The sequence below is a fragment of the Trichoderma aggressivum genome, assembly GCF_033847375.1.
Source record: "Trichoderma aggressivum f. europaeum strain CBS 100526 chromosome Unknown scaffold_081, whole genome shotgun sequence".
NCBI lineage: Eukaryota > Fungi > Ascomycota > Sordariomycetes > Hypocreales > Hypocreaceae > Trichoderma > Trichoderma aggressivum.
Window position 1 is genome coordinate 1 of NW_026946447.1, and position 20432 is coordinate 20432.

Below are 20432 nucleotides of genomic sequence, written 5' to 3' on the forward strand. Positions count from 1 at the left end.
AGGGGATAAATGGTCGTTTTGACGATTTTACATGGGCTTGGATGAGGTTGGATTTGATTGAGCAAGCGACACGGCACGTTCCTTGATACTTTTTGCTATTTGACGAAAGAAGTTCAGAATGAAGAAGAATAAACTCTTTATTTCTACGTTGGAAAAACTGATCCATGTGCTCGTAGCTGAGAGATGGCGCAATCACCCAATGACATGCACCGTTACGGTTCAAATACTATACCTAAAGCCGTCGAATACCGGCTAATGCACCTTGTCTATTTCCCCATCTCGCAATTCGCATACAATACGAAATGTTGGGGAAGGCCTTTAAAGCAACCAGAGGCGCGACGTGCATTGGCGGTTTCATAGCTAGGCAGAGCAGGGCAGGGTCCAATTACGTTGGTGTCGATATCGGAGCTTTTGTACGTGTCTCAGTTTGCATGTTTGTAAATCCCATGATCAGCAGAGAAAAAAGAAGAAGAAGCAAAAGGCGGAGAACTTGCATCGTGGTCGGTCTAGATCATGTGCCAAGAGTCGAAGCGAAAGCCCGGTAGATGCTTGCCGCTGTACCCCCTCGTGGTCCTTTTTGTTCTTATTATGGGATGCTTTTACCGCAAGGGATGGAGTTTTTGGGCCTGCTTTTTTGATGATGGTTTTACGTGGATTGTATGTCATTGTTGGGGTTTTGCTGCTGTGGCTTGCATTTGATGAAATCCTTCCCCCTGCGTGTCATTGGGTATGGGGGAGGTGAGAGGCTAATACGCTTTCGAGATGATGGTTTACAGTCTAATACTGCGGTGGTAGCATAGTTATCTTGAAACCTCCTGCTGTGGTGGTGATGGACGATGCAACTCGTACGCCCAAAAGCTCCCAAGTCTCCGAGTCTTGTCCGGGCCGAGAAGGGTCTTTAGATAGCAACGGGCTCGTCTTGGCTTAGTAGCTTCGTGGGTTTGCTGATTAGGGGACTTTGCTTGTCCAACGTGGGGCCGATGAAGCGACGATACTGGCCGCTGCTAGTGCACGAGTAGGATCTTTTTCCTTTTTTTTTTTGTCTTTTGCCGTACAGAAATCCCCATCTTATCTCTGCCCATTTGTTCCGTTTGGTGATGTGATGTGATGTGATGTGAGGGGGGGCGATAGGAAGCTCCGGCGCCTCTCTTGTCTCCCCGTCTTCTTCTTCGTGTCGTCGTTTTGAGCTGTGCTTTGATTGAGAAACTGAAACGGTATCACTGCCTTTGTATCATCTGCATCTGCATGGTCACGATACGACGCAAGAGCACAAGCAATGCCGCCTCTCGCCAAACCAAGCAGAATCAATCCCGGGATCCCGCGTCCGATAGTCGGGATGGTCTTTTGGCGGTCCGGCCTGCGTCGGCATGTGCCGGGTAAGCCACTAGTTGGCGCCGGCTCCGGCGGAGACTCTTTCTTTAGCTTTGTCCAAAGAGCCCATCAAAACAACTTTTTTGCACAACGGCGAGGAAAAGACTGGAGAAGCCTTTTTGATTTTTTTTTCCCGGGGCTCGAGTCGGAGTTTCGTAATGGATTAATCTACTTTGCAGTGAATTTCCCTTGCATTGCTCAGGGGAGCACCGTTTTTAATCACGACAACCGGTCTGTTTATCATTAGCTAATTGGCAGGGGAGAGGCTCCGTAGATGGCCCCAGTTGCCCGGCGTATGTGCTGTCAATACTGTACAAGTATCATTGGGTTGCCTTGCCTTGCTCTTGCCTGTGTCTGTGTTTGTCTTGTTCCTTTGCTCTCTTTGTAAAACAAGAGGAACGCTGCTCTCCGCCTCTTGTTTCCTTGCTCCTTCATAAGCTGCTACTCGGTTGTTTACTTTTCGTCATCAACGAGCCTCGTTGTTTGTTTAGATTCAACCGTCTTGGACTCTTCTTTACGCAAAACATCAACAACACCTTACCTTAATCTTCCCAATTCCAACTCCAGCATCGCAATCACAATTCACAATGCCTGCCACCGGCATCGCTTCGGCCAAGACAAAATACAGCTTCACCGACGACTACAGCGAGGGAGCCCATCCCGACGTCCTCAATGCACTGCTGCTGAGCAACAATACCCAAGAGGCTGGCTATGGCCGCGACACTTACAGCGAGACGGCCCGCGACCTGATCCGCCGCCACCTCGGCCGTGACGACGTCGGCATCTTCTTCGTGCCCAGCGGCACTTCGGCCAACGCAATCTCCATCGCCGCCTGTCTTCGTCCCCACGAGGCCGTCATTGCCTGCAGCTCTGGCCACATTGTCACCCGAGAGACGGGAGCCGTCGAGGCCAGCGGTCACAAGATCATCAACGTCGCTCCCGTCAACGGCAAGATGACGCCGGAAACCCTCACCAAGGCCCTCGACGACAACTGGCACTTCCCTCACATGGCAAAGCCCCGTCTCGTCTACATCTCCAACGCCACGGAGATTGGCACCATCTACTCCAAGGCCGAGCTGACCGCCCTGAAGCGCATCTGTGAGGCCAATGGGCTCTTGCTATTCGCCGACGGTGCTCGCATCGGCGCTGCCCTCACGTCCAGCATCAATGACCTGACCCTGCCGGACATGCTCGAGCTGACCGACATCTTCTGGATCGGAGGCACCAAGAACGGCGCTCTGCTGGGCGAGGCCATCGTGGTCAAGGACACCAAGCTGGCGGAGGACTTTGAGTTCTTTGTCAAGCAGCGTGGTTCTCTGCTCGCCAAGGGTCGGATCATGGGCGTGCAGTTTGCGGAGCTCTTCCGAGAGGACGACTGCTTGTACTTTAACCTCGCTCGACGGGCCAACCTGGCGGCTGAGAAGCTGTCTCGCTCCATTACCGGAGCTGGATACGAGCTCAACGCCAAGACGGAGACCAACCAGGTCTTTGCCGTGCTGCCCCTGACTCTTGTCCACGCTCTCCAGCAGGAGTTCTCATTCTACGTATGGGAAAAGTATGGAGAGTTTGCAGTGGTGAGGCTACTGACTACCTGGGCTACCGACCTCTCACAGCTGGAGAGGTTCAATCAGATGGTGCTCAGCTGGAAGCCAGACTCGGAGCAAAAGACGCTTTGAGCGCATGGTTTTCACAAGGTAGAGTGATGGGGGCGCAAACTTTTCATTTTTTTTTTTTTAATTCTTTGGGAAAAGTTGGGGGGGTGTCGTAATGTTGGGACACGCGGGTTGCGATTTTTCAGCGACAAAGTTGATGCACTGGTTATGGCGTTTGAGGGGCTATCGGGTACATTGAGTATAGAAAACTTGGATCAATAATAATGAATATACGGCGGCTGACGGTTTTTGAGTTTTTGAGTTTTTGATGATTTATTGTGCGTGCGATGTTGACTGTTGAGTTCGTCTGTGAGCTATAGAAGTTATGATGGAGAGGTATTTTGAACCGCCCATTCAGCTATAATTTGCTTTAGTTCGAGCCAGAACCAAAAGATGTCTTCACGCAGTCATGATACCGCTATCAATACGGAACATGGAAAGGATTCGTATTAATTACGATCCAAACATCTCTCGAGGAAATGCTGGAGGCAATCATTCCTCAGTTTCAATATTACAAGACCGAAAAACGTGAAGGAAATAATGTGAAATAAATTCCATGGGCCTTGTCTCCCCCTCTGCATCCGTTCACCCGAAATTCCCCGTAAAAACACCCCATTTAGTCTATCGTGAGACATGGGGATGGGCGTGGGGAGGGGAGAAAGGAGATCTCAATAACACGTGGCGTACAGTCTCCTCCCCCAGGTCGTTGATCCTGCGAGTAATGTTGGGTGATTGCGGGGAAGCTTTGCGAGTGAATTCAGGCTTCTGAGTTTGCCTACATTTACCATTGACTATGCGTTGATATAAGGAGCTTTTCCGTGGAGCGTACATGAAGAGGACGTGGATTGCCTGTCTCGAATCTCGTTTGAAGTGAGTCGCAAGCAAGCATGCCGCTGCCCAATGATTTCTCCGCCGTCATGCTCATACGGTGTTACCAAAATCTGAGACATGTCGCAAAGAATTCTCAATCCGCAGTGGGTTTGTGGGCTTGCATTGTCTGACCGTCTCTGGATCGGCTACAAAGATGAAGGAGAAAGCCAATCACCACAGGCCCTGTTAGCGATCGTAGGCATTTGGAACATGTTGTTTGTCATTTGGGCCCGCTCTACCCCTGATCTCGGAACGCTAAAAGGAAAAAAAACTGGAAAAACAAATTGGGTGCTGAGAGAATGTCGCCTTTTCAGCTACCAGTGTAGAGACGCGGACAAGTCTGGGCGAAATGGGTCATGGTAATAAGGATAAGCACATATATTTTGTCTCTATTGGACTGCAAACTCTAAGTGGGAGTAACTAAAAGCAAAAGAGCAAAGTTCTCTTCTGGGCCATCGTGGGCGCCAGATCTAATATTCCTCTATAAACATTTATCCGTCTATTCACACCTTTTCGTGTTTGATGGTTTGCGCCTCGCAAGTCATAAAAAAAGCAATTTTTGAGGATGAGGTATCATGTCGCAGATTTAAAATCCAGTTTAGAAAAGAAGAGGTTGTAACAGAAAAAAAGTACCTCTTGATGCAAAGATGAATGTCAAGTGTCGTTATCTCATTTAGTCGCTGGACTTGTGCATGCTGCCAGTGACGTAGTTTTCAGCCCCGAGAGTGTTGATGGTGTCAACATCTTCCTTGGAGAGTTCAAAGTCGAAGCTCTCGAGGTTGCTCTGGATCCGGGAGGGAGTCAAGCTCTTTGGCAGCACGACGTTTCCGCGAGAAGCATTCCAGTTGAGGAGGATCTGTGCGGGAGTCTTGCCGTACTTGTTGGCAATGGCATTGATGACGGGGTCTTCAAGCTTGTTTCCCCGAGCCAGCGGGGAGTAAGCTTCGATCATGATGCCGTGCTTGTTGCAGAGCTCGACGAGAGCTTCGCGCTGGCAGAATGGGTGGACCTCGACCTGGTTGACGGCAGGGATCACACGAGCATTTTCGAGCAAGTTTTCAATATGAGCTGCGCCAAAGTTGGAAACTCCAATGGACTTGACTTTGCCTAGTCGTCGAGCTGTCTCCAGGGCGCGCCAGCTCTCCAGACGTTTCTCCTCATCTTGAGCGGGGGAGTGAATAAGATAGAGATCCAGATACTCTAGGCCCAGCTTGTCAAGAGAGGAGCAGAGCGCATTGAAAGTGGCTTCGTAGCCGTGGTCAGAGTCCCAGAGCTTGGAGCACACAAAGATTTCCTCACGAGGGGTGCCAGTCCTCTCCATCCAGCGACGGATGGCCCGACCACAAGCTTCCTCGTTGGCGTACCGAGCAGCAGAGTCAATATGGCGGTATCCGGCATCAAGAGCGGCCGTGATGGCGTCCTCGGTTGCCTGGCCGTTTGGAGCCTTGTAAACACCAAGAGCAACCTGGGGTATCATGTTGCCATCGTTGAGGGTGATGGAAGCAACTGATGACACGGAGCTGCTGTGAGACCGGGTCTGGAAGAGGGCTTTCTTGAGACTGGAGCGGCGCTCGGGTTCAGGGGAAGACTTGGGGGAGATTGCAGAGGGAGCCATTGTGAACAAGGGCCAAGTTTTCTGAAGGCGTATGGGAGATCTAGGAGAAAACTTTATCGTCTAAGCTGGGAGAATGGCTTATGATGAGAATGCAGAATCGAAGGTGGTTCTGTGGAGGATTTACCAGCTCCTTAAATACTCGAGAATCCGAGTATCCTCTTGGTCCTTCTCCTTTCTCATGATACTGTGAATGCACATCCTACGAGCTGAGAGCTTACTACGAGCTGAGAGATGCAGACTCGCTTGTTGCCGGATATCCAGTATGCATTCTGTGACTCCATCGGCGGCTTGGCAGCTCAGCAAACACCGGCGGTACACGTCCGTCTCCTGTCGATGCCAACACCGCCTCCGTCATTCTAAGACGGCTTGTGGAGTTCAGCATCCCCTGAAAGAAGGCCTTTTGCGAGTCGGCCCATTGGAAAACGAAGCTGAGCCGCGGGCAGATTCTCTTGACAGGTGGAGAGGACGCGATAACACGGCTGCGGCATTTTATCAGGTCTCCAGTGTTTCATTATCGTGTCTCCAATGGCTGTGAAGACTGTATAGAGGGAAGATATGATGGCCTCGTGGAATTGACGATCTCCGAAGCAATATGACGACGGCGGTGGAGGCTGCCATGGGTATATATATGGGCCGTGATGGATCGAAGGTGACAGGCTGATCCATCTGGAGGTTCGGGGATCCTTGTTGAGAGATTCGCATTGCCAGATTCCATCGCTTGCATATTGAATTAAATAAAAAATTATTCAATGTTGCTGGGTTTCCACTTGATTGTCTATCTAATCGCGCCCTAACGGTGTTGCCCACGGGGAATTTTTTTTTTTTTTTTTTTTTTTTTTTTGGCTTATAGCTAGAAGCTCAAGCACATGTCAGAACAGCCACCGGGAGCGCATCAGCATCAATTGAACTTGATATGCTTTCGTACCTGAGAGGGCATGACGTATGTCTGGTACTCGCACTCCGTATTTAGGTGCTCAGGTACAAGCAGGGTCGAGGCAAGGCCGGTACGTACCTTTTCTTTTCTTTCTGCCTTGTGGGAACCGAAACGGAACTGGGGGAAGGAGGGCAATTTCTGCACCCGGCTACTTGAAGAGTACTTGGAGAGTCCTGCTAATCTATACCATGGATTTTAGTAGCTCTGAGGTTCTCTCTTGGGATTCGACCGGCTGTTGTGACAGAGAAACAACGCGGGGCTAGTCCCGTTGCAGACAAGGCGCGGGTGAGCCGTTCGTCCCTCCACATCGCAATTAAACGCAGTCGAATCAATCACGAGCATGGCTAGACAGGGCAAAATTAAAGCCTTGCTTGCCCGGGACGAAACGAGACGAGACGAGACGAGACGAGACCCGTGCGACGGAATCGAGGCGACGACGGACCGATGGAACGAAGCTGTGCGAATCGCTGCGCCGTCATCGCTGTAACCGCTGCCACTGTAACCATCGAAGCTGTTTACGGGCTCGTATTTGCCCTGCCGCCGCCGCCGTGCGCAGATGCGGTCGAATCCCGATCCTGAGAGCGTCCAGCGTCCAGCGAGAGTCTAGAGAGCCTCCCGAGAGAGTCCGGAATTCCAGAATACATGCGCCTTTGCCTCGGCCCTAGCCACCGACGGCTGGAGCTAGCTGCTGGGAATCGCGTGAAGCGCTGAGGGTGTGTCAGCCAATTTCGAGCGTTAGCATTAGCAGACAATCAACGCGGCTCGCTCACGGAACCAAACCAGACCAGACCAAACAAGACAAGACAAGACAAACCTGGACGAAACCTGGTACGGTACAAGTGCATACGACCAGACGTTCGTGTTCGTTGGGGCCCTGCGCAATATAAACCGCTGCCTGCGCCTGCGCCTGCCCTTCTCTGTAGCACCTGTAACTACCTACCGAGATCCAGACCAATTACCCTCGAGCTCGCATTCACCTTCGCTTCCAACCACACTTTGCTGCTGAGGAAACCGCGCTCCGGGACATGAAACCGCTGATCAAAGCCCTCCCACCGAGCCTCTCCCGCTGCCTCTCCCTCTCCCACTCAACACCAATGTTGTCGCCATCGTCGTCTCCGGCGGCATCGTATCCTGCCTCAACCACCTCTTCCCGCTCTTCCTCGCCGTCTTCGCCGTCCTCGCACTCGTCAGACGCCGCTCTGGCACCGGCCCTGGCATCGCCCTTCCAGCGCCTCGCCTACAGCCGAAACCAACCGCCGGGCCAAGCTCAAGCTCAAACCATGGATCCAGTCAGACACCCTGATTCCCTCGCGATTCACCAGCCCTACCGGAGACCCATGGTCAAGACCTCCTTGGCCAACGGTATGCATGCGCCCCGATCTGGCACCCATCCCGCTCCTGTCCGTCCATGTCCGAGTTTGGTAACTGATCCATGACGCCGGAAAAAAAAAGGCATCATGAACGGCCATCGCAGCTACTTCCAAGAGCCCGACGTTTGGCAGCAGGCCCCCGTCCTCACGGGCACCACCGAGTTTGAGCCTCGCTCCGATGTCAGAAACATCATGATTACCGGCGGCGCAGGCTTCATGTAGGTTTCAGACTCTCGGACGGCCCTTGAGCTCCCTCGCAGGCCGTTTAAATGGCCATGCGCACATGACTAACATTTGCATCACACCAGCGCTTCCTGGGTTGTTCGCCATCTCACCTTGACATACCCCCACGCTTACAACATTGTGTCGTTTGACAAGCTCGACTACTGCTCTGCTCTCAACAACACCAGAGCCCTCAACGACAAGCGCAACTTTACCTTTTACCATGGCGACTTGACCAATCCTTCCGAGGTCCTCGACTGCATGGAGCGCTACCACATCGACACCGTGATGCACTTTGCCGCCCAGTCGCATGTGGATCTGAGCTTTGGCAATTCCTACAGCTTCACCCACGCAAACGTCTATGGCACCCACGTCCTTTTGGAGGGCGCCAAGAAGGCTCGCATCAAGAGATTTATCCATGTATCGACAGACGAGGTGTATGGCGAAGTTGGCCACGGCGAAGACGAGCTGCAGGAGTCGAGCATTCTGGCCCCAACCAACCCTTATGCCGCAAGCAAGGCTGCCGCCGAAATGATGGTGCACTCATATCACAAGAGCTTCAAGCTGCCGACCATTATCGTTCGCAGTAATAACGTCTATGGTCCCCACCAATATCCCGAGAGTGAGTTTTTTATTCAAAGTTCTTCTCAGCACTATGTTCTAACTGATTTGGCTAGAAATTATACCCAAATTCATTTCCCTGCTCAATCGAGGCCACCCTGTGGTCCTCCATGGCGATGGCAGCCCAACCCGGAGATACCTCTTTGCTGCAGACGCCGCGGATGCCTTTGACACGATACTTCACAAAGGCCAGATTGGCCATGTGTATAATGTGGGCTCTACCGACGAAATCTCCAACCTCGAGTTATGCGGCAAAATCTTATCCGCCATGGAGATTGCCCATGACACCCCAGAGCAGTTTCGGAAATGGGTCAAGTACACTCACGATCGACCGTTCAACGATTGCAGGTATGCCGTCGACTGGTCAAAGCTACGCAATTTGGGCTGGGAGCAAAAGACGACGTTTGAAGAGGGCCTGCAGATGACGGTGGAATGGTACCGCCGCTTTGGCGAGCAATGGTGGGGAGACATTAGTCACGTCCTCACTCCATTCCCCATTGTTAGTGAAGGCGAGGTTGTCCCTGATGTTGAGCATCTTGCCAAGGATGATCCTCCAACCCCCATCGAAGATTACCCGCTCAATGGCATTTCTCATAAAGCAAGCTGATTTTTTTTTGTCTTCTCTTTCTTATCGCATCCTAGCGATCCACTTACAGCCGCGCAATGTCCGGTTATTTATTCTTGTCACATGGTTTGGACGTGTCAACTATATCGGTGAATTTGACACGAGATGAAAACGGAGTTTACGGATATCATGAGCATAAGAACGGCGCCCACAGCACCCACAGCAGAGATTATACCAGGGTTAGAAATAGTGAAATAAACAGAAATAGACACTGTAAGAACATGGCGCCATTGAGCTACGTCAAATCCCACAGATAGAGCGGTACTATTCACGCTCGTGTTCTCAAATCATACATCTGTCTTGGTAAAATGCGTCATATACAGCCCATCATGGCCTTTCTGCGCTCAATCTACCAAAGTATCGTAATTTGTTCACATGTTCGTACTCGCCGACAGTAAAATCACGCCAACAATAACAACAACGCTTAACAACCTCCTCCACCACATCCACCACCACCGCCGCCGCCGCATCCTCCTCCTCCTCCTCCTCCTCCAGCACATCCGCCGCCTCCTCCTCCAATACCACATGCCGCTCCACCACCCGCGGAAGCACATGCACCCTGGCCCTGTAGAATTCTTCAATTAGCTTACGACAAGACTAAGACGCAACCCAACGGAGCGTATCGTGAAACTTACTGGGTTGACAGAGCATCCACCAGGGCCTCCACAGCCTCCCGCGGCGATGTTTCCGTTTCCACAGGTTCCGGCGGCGCAGTTGGCCCAGGCTCCATCTCCCGCGGCCATGTAGCACGGATCCCAGCCGTAGTATAAGCCTGGGGCGAAGTAGATGGGATACATGAACGGGCCGTACACTCAAGGGGGGTTTTGATGTCAGTATTTGGTTTTGTTCCAAGCGGCCTTGACATGAAGGGGGGGGGGTTTCTTTTTCTTACTGTAGTAGTTGTATCCCCAATGATCGTAATACTCGTCCCGGGGCGGCAAGGCCCTCCCCTTCTTCTCCGCCCGCCTGGCGGCCTTCTGGTAGGCCTCGTTGAGGCGGCGGTTCTGGCGGGCGCGGATGTAGGCCGTGAACTTTGCGCGCTCGGGGGTCTCGAGGGTGCGGACCGAGTTGTGGGCCGAGATGTGCGCCGAGTTGTCCGGGGGGCAGAGCTTGGCGGAGCCGGAGTCGTGGAAGACGTCGGCGAGCTTTTGGCTGGAGGAGACGTTGAAGATTTTGCCGATTTTGGAGCCTTGGGAGACGCGGATGGCTGGGAGGGCGTTTGTTTGTTAGTTAGTTGCTCTCCTTGTTGGTGAAGAAGGGTGGTTAGATGTATAGGGCTTACACTCGCAGTACCAGCATGTGCACTCGCTGTATACTTCTTTGAACAGTTCTTGATATGTCTTGGTGGTCCATTCGAATGCGTCGCTTAGTTCGCCTTCTTCAATCTTGTCGTCGTGGTCGATAAACTTTGTCGTCTCCTTTACGGTGTAAGCGTAGTAATCCTGGGGACTCAGCTGGTGCGTGTGCCAAGCCAGATCTACATCCAATGTAGGAACGGCCATCTTGAAGGGGTTCTTTTTGATAATCTGCATGAAGCGGTTGTACTTTGTGATGAGGCGGGCCATGGTGGCCTTGGCGGACGGGCTGTGCAGCCAGTCAAGCTTGACCATCTTCTCGACAAAGACGCCTTGACGCATGACGGCGCCGCACAGGTCGAGCGCGAAGGGGGAGAAGTTTTCCCAGTAGCGGCTCATCATCTTGCGGGTGACGATCTTGGCGTCGCGCCGGATGAGCTGGAGTCCCACGCGGCGCGTTGAGCCGTCGATTCGGCGGACGGCTTCGTCGCTGCGGATGGTCTTTTCGATGAGGTCGCGCACGTCGGCCATGGAGGGGGAGGATTTGGGGCTTTGCGATGTGGGATCGAGGAGCTCGACGATCTTGATGCGGAGTTCGTGCCGGATCATGCGGTTTGGAAACATGCGGGTGAAGTTTGGGACGACTAGGGGGTTGGGTGTGAGTGATGGCTGGCCGGACGTAATGTCGAGCAGGGTGCCGGGCATTGGGACGCCTTTTCCGAGTAGAAGAGTGGTGTCGTGGACGAACTTGGAGAGGGAGAGGATTTCCTTGTTGATGGCTTTGTCGCAGGACGGGCATTGGTGTGAGAAATTGCCGTCGCCGTATCCGCTTCCAAGGATGCCAATCGGTCTATATTCATCAAGTGTTAGCTGCCAAGGGTTGTTTTGAGCGCACTCAACATGGCGATACTTGCATTGACGTATCTGCATCTTCGACGGCTCCGCAGGTGGTCCAAGGAACTCGCATGTCCACCTTGCACCACGGGCACTTGAGCGTCTTGACCATGGGATCTGCCGAGTTGTTCCATTGGCGCCCTGTCAGAAGCCAGTTGCTCTTTGCCACTTCACTGGGGGTTTCCTCGAAATCAACGGTGATAGCCTCAGATACTGCCTTCCATGGCATGCCCGCGGTCCAGTATTCGACCAAGCCGGCGCGCATAGTGTCTTCGAGGAAGGCTCTGGGGTTCAACATGTGGGCATGCATGACCATGAGGACGTCTGGAGATTTGTATCAGCCAAAGGTTTCCTATCTAATAAGCGCAGTGGAGGGTCAGCTTTTGAGCTGTCGAGAATTAACTCACCCAACGGTGGAATCGAGTCTCTTGTCCAACCTAGTGGTTTGCCGCTGGTTGAAAAGGCGATGTACTTGGGGCTATCTGGCGTCGACATGTCTTCTTCGGTCAACATGGTCTTGCTCTGGGCCATTGCATTCCACCACGCCTCATATCTATCCACTGCTCGTGCAAGGAAGATGGCCCATCGCTTTTCGCGCAGACGACTAAGAGCAAGCTTTTCTTTGTCACTTTCACCAAGCTTGTCTAGCTGAACTCCTGGAGGCAGGGCCGCGCCATGAAGAATCTCGGTGTCCCATTTGGCACGACTGTCGAAGATGCCATAGAGGCCGTCGGTATAACCCACATCTTCCTTGAGAGTGTCGATGGCGTGGAGAAGCTTCAAGTGAGCGAGAGTGGTGTCAGCATTAGGGCCGCCAGTTGCCGGGCCGGAAGAGAGGGAGAGATTGGCAAAGGCGGTCGTAACGTCGATGTTTTGGGATGGATCTGTGGCATCTAGAACATCTTCGGTTGCCGTGGTATAGCTTGGCGGTGCTTCGCCATCAGGCGGCGCCTCGCCCTTGGACGCCTCTTTGGTCATGGTTTTTATTCTCAAGAAAAGGGTATAAGTTTGTTTGTGATAATAAAGAATTAGAGACACTGGTGATGCTGTTGATGGAGGATCCCAGAGCTATATATCGTTGCTTATGCTCTCGATGATGATCACAGGATGTGCACAGCCAGTGGTGACGTCGTCTTATAAGACCGTGCAACAAATGGACTCCATGTACCTACATAGATTGACAGAGCACAAACCAACAGCCTCGCGTGTAAGGCGAAAGAAGAATCCTTCAGGAACACACGTGATGGCCATATATGACGATGAGGCGGAATAGATCAAATACATCTTGCCAAGGCGCGGTCGGTGTCCTTGGACGGATAAATGTGCCGCCACATGGTGATCAAGTTGTTGCAAGTACCTGACGACATGACGCTTGTTCCGGTTGGAAGAGAGAGGCGCAGCGCATGTACCTTTTGTTAGCGCGAGGGCATCGATCCGATCCCTGCGGTACGTGGAGGTACCTGTGCTAAAGCATTACGGGCGTGATCGAGTCTAGAGTGACAAAAACCCCATTAATACGTGTACATGTTAACGTCCACTGGTACTTGGTGATGCTGCACCGATTCGAGGATTCTGTATCAGATGAACGAAGCATCAGCTCTCTCTGTTAGCAGCTTCAAAACTCACCTTGCATGATACTTGAATCCATTGGACCAGTCGAGGCCCGAGTTGGGCCAATAATGCTCTTAGTGCAATGAGGGGATTTCCGAGCTGAACCACTCCGCTGCAAGAGATTGTGGCTATGTAAGTGACCTTTCGCCTCATTCAGGCATCAGACGTCGGTCCTGCTTCTTTGAGTCTCTCATGGGACCATGAGCGGTTTATTGTACATTCTCCAACCTTCTCCAACAAAGGGAACGAGTTACACAATATGGGGAAATCGTCCAGAATCGACAGAATCAAGGATAAGACGGAGAGGGTGAAGGAGTTGTTCACGCTTAGAGGCAAAGACGGGGATGAGTCTACAAGCTCCTCGGCTACACAGAAGGCTCAAGAATTGAAAAGCTCGCATTGTAGGATTCATCCGGATGATTCTCTCACAAAATAAACATCAAGATTGAATTAATGCGGGGTATCAGGTCCTTCTGTTCTTCTGCCCTTGTCTAACTCATCACCAAACACAGCCACATTGGGCAACGATAACGAGTATCAGAACATTCCCATTGGTGAACTCTGGAATCTCGCGTACGAGAAATTACAACAAGAGGATAGCGCACTCATTGAAGAATATGAGGCGAGACTCCGCGGAAGCGTCACCGCCGCCCTGGGATCGACGTTAGCCGCGGAGGAGAACAAGGGGAGGTGGATGAACGTCATGCTACGATGTAAGATGGAAGAGGTCCAGAAGAACATTTGGAAGTTTTCGTTTCGTAGCTCAGAGGTTCAGCCGGCTGAGGTTGTCCAGCCCATCTTGGGCGTTGTCAAACTGGCCAATGACTTTCTCACCACGGCTTTAGCTTCCAACCCCTATGCATCATTGGCGTGGGCTGGCGTCAGCGCATTGCTGTCGGTATGTTTTGGGTGTGACCTGTGGATTCTTCTACGTTATGGAGTGGGTTAACTGAATCAGGTGCTTAGCTGTTTTTGAATCCCATGGATCAAGCTGCATCCCTCGCCAAAGGGTTGGAGTACATCTCATTACTCATCGTCCAAGGTCGAATGAGGGAAGATCTCTATCGTCGACGCTATGAAACAAGGCAAAGCGACGACCAACCATCTACTGTACCGCATGTACTTTATAAGAGCTCTCTGGAAAGGCTATATCGACAAGTACTAAAGTTCCAGGCAACATGTTACTGCTACTACGCCAATGATGGGGCCACTCGCTTGGCTCGTGATCTTATCGGACGGTATAATTGGGTTGGTTTGATGGAACAGATACAGCGCCAAGAGAGTCAGATGGGTGCGATCGACCAGGCTTGGAGCGATCAACAGTATAATGAAGAATGCGCTGCAGCCGAGAAGCGACACAAAGAAACGATACACAGTTTGATGACTGCTGGTGCGGATATTTCCAGCCTACGCAGGGCAGTAGAGGAAGCCAATGCGAAACAAGATCACCGGGATTTCTATCGCTGGTTATGTGATGTTGATCCATCGGACATGTACAATGCAGCACGTAACAGACATGAAGCTGGCACGAGTGAATGGTTTATCGAGGGCGAAGCGTTCGAATCATGGATGAACAATCCTCGCTCTCTTTTATGGCTTCATGGTAAAGGTGAGTTCCATGTTCCGTCACTCCCTTTTCAAGTTCCCTCATATACCTAATACGCCTGGCCAGCTGGTTCCGGAAAGTCTGTCCTAAGCTCTTCAGTCATCAAATTCTTGCAAAGCAAACACAAAGACGATGTTACAATCGCTACGGCGTATTATTACTTTAGCTTTAGCGACGTAAAAAAGCAGGAAAGAGATGCCATGCTCGCGTCTCTCATCAAGCAAATTTGTTGCTGCCGCCCCAACATGCCCGACTCAATGACAAGACTTAAAAAACACAAAGACCAAGATATGCGCCCACCTACCGAAGAGCTTCAAGAAGAACTTATTGCGACTCTGCGCGGGTTTTCTAAAGTGTACATCGTCATTGATGCGTTGGATGAATGCCCAGAACTAGGCGGGCGGCGTGAAGATCTCATGAAGACATTGCGCTATATCCTAAATGCTGCACCCGATAATCTTCATGTGATGTGTACAAGCCGAAAAGAGTCGGATATATACGCTGAACTTGAACGCTATTTATCTGAACCAACGAGGATAGAATTCGATCTGTCTTCTTACATTCACCGAGAGGCAATCAAGCGCGACATCAGCCAATATATAGACTCAACGCTCGCCGATGCCAACTATAAATCTTGGTCAGATATCATAAAGAAGAAAGTCAAAGAGACTCTGATTGATAGATCAGATGGAATGTAAGTCTTGAAGGGATTGTATTGTACTGCTTTTTGAGGAATCTCGTGTTGCTAATTGCTTTACAAGGTTTCAATACGTTCGTTGTCAATTCGAAGTACTACGGAGCCTCAGGTCTTCGAGTGAAATAAAAATGGCGCTATTAGACCTTCCCAAAGGACTTGACCAGACATATGAGAGGATACTTGGCATGATAGATCCTAAATACCAAGAGCATATCCTAAGTTGTCTGAAATGGCTCGCCTTCTCATTTATACCTCTCTCTGTGGACCAACTAGCACATATCTTCATCATGCGGCCAAGCGACATGGATACAAACGAGAAAATAATGCAGCGTCTGAATCAATCAGAACAATTGTTCGACTCTCAAGATGTCTTGGCATACTTCTCGGGGCTTGTTCTGGTTGAGTTTGGAACAGTCCGCCTGGCACATTTCTCAGTCAAAGAATATTTAACATCTAGTCGAATTTACCGAGATGATGCACTATCGCTTGGGTTTAGTGCGGCAGACGCTCATCTTTGGATCGCCTACTGGTGTCTTGCGTACCATATATACTTGAGCACTCCGGACAGCAGGATCATCCAGACTCGATATGTTTTGAAGAGCTATTCAACAACCTATTGGCCACTGCATCTCGAAATGGTCCCTTATAAGATCTGGACTGCTCAAGTGGTTGAGAAACTGGCAATATGTCTTGCAATGCAAAGCCAAAGCTTGCTCAACATGATAGTTGGCAGCAAGATGTACAAAGATCAGTGGCGAAGAATGAAAGAGCTTTCCTATTCAGACATGACAGAAATGCTGATGCGGCCATACTGCTTTACAGCCTGGCGTGGCTTTACTCTTATAACTGGACATGTGCTTTCACAGAGATTCGGTGTGAAGCAATACTTTGCACAGGAGGATTTCGATGTAGCGCTGTACTATGCGATTCGTGGAGGCAGTCTACGACTTGTTCAACTTTTGCTAGACAAGGGCGCCAACGCGGATGCATCGGCAATATCAACGATTAAAGACGAGTCTGGAGATGGCAAAGCTGGGGATATGCTTCAGTTGGCCGTGTTCCGTGGTAGCCTTGCAATGGTAAACCTACTCTTAGACAGAGGTGCTGATATCAATGCTCAGCGTGGTGGATGGGGTTCAGCTCTGCAAACTGCGGCGAGAGATGAGCATCTCAGTATGCTAAAGCTTCTGGTAGAGCGCGAGGCGGACATCAACGGCCCTTCTAATGAAGCCGGGTGTGTTCTTTACGCGGCTGCAGGGAATATGGATTGCCTTCGGTTCCTGCTTGACAATGGAGCAGACGTCAACAAGCGTGGTACTGGAAACATGGACAAGACGGCTTTTTGTGAAGCGGCAAGGGCAAAAGACTGGGAAATATTCGATTTGCTGCTTGAACAGGGGGCCAACGTCAACCTAGGTGGCATGGGAGGATATCCCCTCCACGAAATGATCACAAACTACAGGCCAGGCATGGATAGGATATTTCCCCAATTGAAACGCACATTCGGCCTTTCGATCGGCGTGGATGGAGAACTTCGCAGACTGAAACTCCTACTCAGCCTTGGGGCAGATCCAAATGCCTTGGACGGGAAGTGTGATACTGCATTGCATAAAGCATGTGGACATCACAAACTCAGATGTTCTTCTACCTGCGTTCAAATAGCACAGCTTCTAATCGACCATGGTGCTGATGTGAACATTGTGGGGAAATCCCATGGGACAGCACTGCAGAAAGCTGCATACAGGGGCTGCATGAATATGGTCAAGTTGCTTCTCGAAAATGGCGCCGATGTGAACATACAAGGAGGAACATACGGTAACGCACTACAAGGGGTGTGTTACAGCCCTAGAGGTCTTGGGACAAAAGCAGAAATGATACAGCTACTTGTTGACCATGGAGCTGATGTCAATGCCAAAGCCGGCGTCTATGGGACTGCGCTGCAAGCAGCAGCTTGTTGCTCCAGGCAAGGTATTGAAACGATGCAGATTCTTCTCAAACTGGGCGCCAATGTAAAGGCAGAGGGTGGTGAATTCGGAAACGCACTGCAGGCATCTTGTAACCTGGGGGACCTCGACACGGTATCCTTGCTGCTCGACCACGGAGCCGATGTTAACGCAGTCGCCGGCGAAGAATATGAAACTGCACTTCGGGCAGCCTGTTCCTCGATGCGATGGAAAGGAAGCGAAGATATAGTGCGGCTTCTACTTGAACGGGGAGCCGATGTGAATGCCGAGGGTGGAAAGTTCGGAACCGCCCTGCGGACGATATGTGCTAAAAGTCCAAGCAGCAGTCAAATCGAGATGGTGCGCCTGCTACTCGATCATGGTGCGAATATCAACGCCGTCACTGGTGAGGAACATGGAACTGCGCTTCAAATAGCCTGTGCCTCGCCTCCGTGGCAAGGGGGTGAAGAGATTGTGCGTCTTTTGCTTGAACGGGGCGCTGATGTGAACGCAGAGGATGGGAGATTTGGGACGGCACTACAAGTAGCATGTGCTGCACATTGTGAGCACAAAAGCCAAGTCAGTATCATACGTCTGCTGCTTGAACACGGAGCGAGTGCCACGGCTGTGCAGAGCAGCGAATGTGCCAGTCCGCTTCAAGCTGCTGCTGGGTTTTATGCCGGCGCTGATGTCGATGGAAACGCTCAGATGCAGCTCCTGCTAGATCATGGTGCTGATGCCAATGGTTACGCGTCTGGCAAGTTTGGCTCCGCCCTTCATTGTGTTCTCTCTCTTGAAGGAACCCTCCGCAAGCTGGAGAAGGGCGAAACGGTACATCTGTTTGCCGTGTCGGAGATGGTGGAAAGGAGGATCCGGCTTCTTCTCGATCACGGCGCCGACGTAAACCTCAAGGGGGGCAAGTATGGCTTTCCACTCCAAGCGGCCTGTTCGGTGGCGTATGACATTTATGAAAATGGGCAGCCACGTGAACGCTGGTATCGCCGGGAATCTGATACTCCCGGTATACGGCTTCATTTAACGGCAATTGCTACTGATGCGGTAAAGATGCTCCTTGATGAATGTCCCAATATTGATGTTAATGCCCGCGGTGGAATCTTTGGCACTGCTTTGCAAGCAGCAGCATATTCGGGCCAGACGGCATCAGTACAACTGTTACTGGATCATGGAGCTGATGTATCGTCGAACGGGGTTTGCGGTAAATATCGCACTGCTCTCAATGCAGCCGTGGTAAGAGCTCATTGGGACATTGTCAAGATTCTGCTTCAGGCAGGGGCAAAGCCGGAATGCCATTTACTTCTACATCCAGATGAGAGATGGCTTGAACAGATCGGAAAAGAAGACGGCAAGGTTGCAGTGGAGAGATATAGAAAGTTTTGGGAGGTTGAAAAGTTGCAGCATGAGCAGGTACTGCTTGGACGCGGTAGACATGTTGCGTATTACCACTTTATGACGATGTGGTTGCTTGCTCAGTTTCACCTGCTGACGGGGTTTATAACGGTAGTTTTCGATTTTTTGATGTGGAAGAAAAAGGACGCTTTAAGGATGTAGCTAGAATCTCATATCATCAAATCTTGTTGAATACTATACCCTATACGCTACAAGCTGCCATCTTCTTTCTACATGACACTGATGGGGAAATAATGCATCATCATCATCAAGCACATGATGTTATACTCGCCAGATATCGGTTTCCCCTTTCATATACATATAGGTATCCTATAGTTTAAGAATGTCCTTCCCTTGACAAATGTCAATCTAATGAGGCAGGGTTTCCATGAAGAAAAAAACAGCTATGATATAAATCTCCTCGCACCCTCCCCCGAGCCTCAAACAATGAGTAGTTTGATGCCCAACTTACTAACAGCTTAGAAATCCGTAGAATCGGTGTTGTTTAATGTCTCTGCTATAATCTGTCCCTCCTACTCTGCAGATACTGTGGTATTCTTCGTATTCATCGATTAGATGCCCAGGAGTCCATTCCCCCCTCTAGCTAAGGGAGGACTTTTCTTTAATGCAACGTTTGTTTGTTACAGCCCACCAATATGTTTTCCGCCCTGTATAACTTGAGCTATCACTTAACTAGGGTATATCTTGATACATTCGAAGTTGGCTGCGCCTCAATTGTGTCGCACCACGCAACGGTAATGAAGCTACTTACCTTCCGAGTTCATGTTAGCCTTCTGAGAGGCGTATACAATTGTTATTTTTGGAAAGTTCAGGCTCTGTTTTCCCGGTGATTTTCTTCATCGTCGGACCATAATTGGTGACGAATCCCAACAGACCATATTGGCCGACTGGCAGGACCTAGTAACAAGCCCGATAGACGCCCGAATACGAACTTGTGCCCGATCTCCTCATGCTCTGGGCCGTCACATTGCTATTTCAAGAGATCATGCATACCTTGATAGGTCGGCAAGGTTTGGATCATTCGTAATCCAAGCCATATCAAATGCCTTACGAAATTTGACCAGGAAGGAGATCCAATCTTGGCTCAGCGGTAACCGGCGAGTTGCGCGACTATCTTCGGAGCTCGGCACAGCAAATGAAATAAAACCAAAGATTGTGACTCGTGATATCCTTGCTAAGTGGTTGTGGAGAGATGATCCGGGCTAAATGACTGTAACTGGTGGTTGCAGAAAGTGTCAAATAGCCTGAACGACGGATATAGCTCATATAAGACGGATGAAAATGATTGCTTAATAGGGCTTTTTTTTCCTTCTCTTCGTCCTACCTAGACAGTATGACTAGTTGTTCTAGATTGTCATGAACCCCCTCGAAGAAACTAGCTCGCTGTATATTTAGAAGAACACTATTGCCAGAAGCTTTGTGACTGAAAAGGTGACTACCCTGGCCACTCTAAGACAGGCAGATATCTCTTTTAGTCGAACAACGGTATACAATACTGGCTGCGTCGGGGAGATGATTGTGCCGTATTCGTCTAATATCCATACAGCTGGTGGATAGTCAACAGTGAATGTGGGGATTATGTGTAGAGTGCAGTTCGAGCCCATGAAGGATAGGTATACCTCGCTAGTATGATATTTGATGAAGACTTTGGTTGAGCGTTTCTATATGATAGTTTGAA

General features: G+C 50.6%; 5 protein-coding genes across 5 annotated transcripts; 3 read left to right on the forward strand and 2 right to left on the reverse strand.

Annotated features, from left to right (window-relative positions):
* Positions 1-1958: 1958 nt before the first annotated feature.
* Triagg1_10670 (uncharacterized protein) lies at positions 1959-3047 on the forward strand (the record flags this gene model as incomplete). The annotated part of the gene is made up of 1 exon (XM_062894767.1): positions 1959-3047. The coding sequence occupies one exon, from the start codon at positions 1959-1961 to the stop codon at positions 3045-3047; it is 1089 nt and encodes a 362-aa protein (XP_062750352.1).
* Positions 3048-4566: 1519 nt separating this feature from the next.
* Triagg1_10671 (uncharacterized protein) lies at positions 4567-5508 on the reverse strand (the record flags this gene model as incomplete). The annotated part of the gene is made up of 1 exon (XM_062894768.1): positions 4567-5508. One exon carries the CDS (start codon positions 5506-5508, stop codon positions 4567-4569), a length of 942 nt encoding a protein of 313 aa, XP_062750353.1.
* A 2028-nt stretch (positions 5509-7536) lies between these two features.
* Positions 7537-9262, forward strand: Triagg1_10672 (uncharacterized protein; the record flags this gene model as incomplete). Its single annotated transcript, XM_062894769.1, has 4 exons — positions 7537-7804; positions 7895-8030; positions 8121-8656; positions 8712-9262. 4 exons carry the CDS (start codon positions 7537-7539, stop codon positions 9260-9262), a joined length of 1491 nt encoding a protein of 496 aa, XP_062750354.1.
* A 345-nt stretch (positions 9263-9607) lies between these two features.
* On the reverse strand, positions 9608-12447 carry Triagg1_10673 (uncharacterized protein; the record flags this gene model as incomplete). Its single annotated transcript, XM_062894770.1, has 6 exons — positions 9608-9845; positions 9916-10161; positions 10205-10487; positions 10563-11425; positions 11496-11793; positions 11877-12447. 6 exons carry the CDS (start codon positions 12445-12447, stop codon positions 9608-9610), a joined length of 2499 nt encoding a protein of 832 aa, XP_062750355.1.
* An 892-nt stretch (positions 12448-13339) lies between these two features.
* Positions 13340-18895, forward strand: Triagg1_10674 (uncharacterized protein; the record flags this gene model as incomplete). Its single annotated transcript, XM_062894771.1, has 5 exons — positions 13340-13481; positions 13593-13978; positions 14047-14689; positions 14753-15380; positions 15448-18895. 5 exons carry the CDS (start codon positions 13340-13342, stop codon positions 18893-18895), a joined length of 5247 nt encoding a protein of 1748 aa, XP_062750356.1.
* Between the last annotated feature and the right edge of the window lie 1537 nt (positions 18896-20432).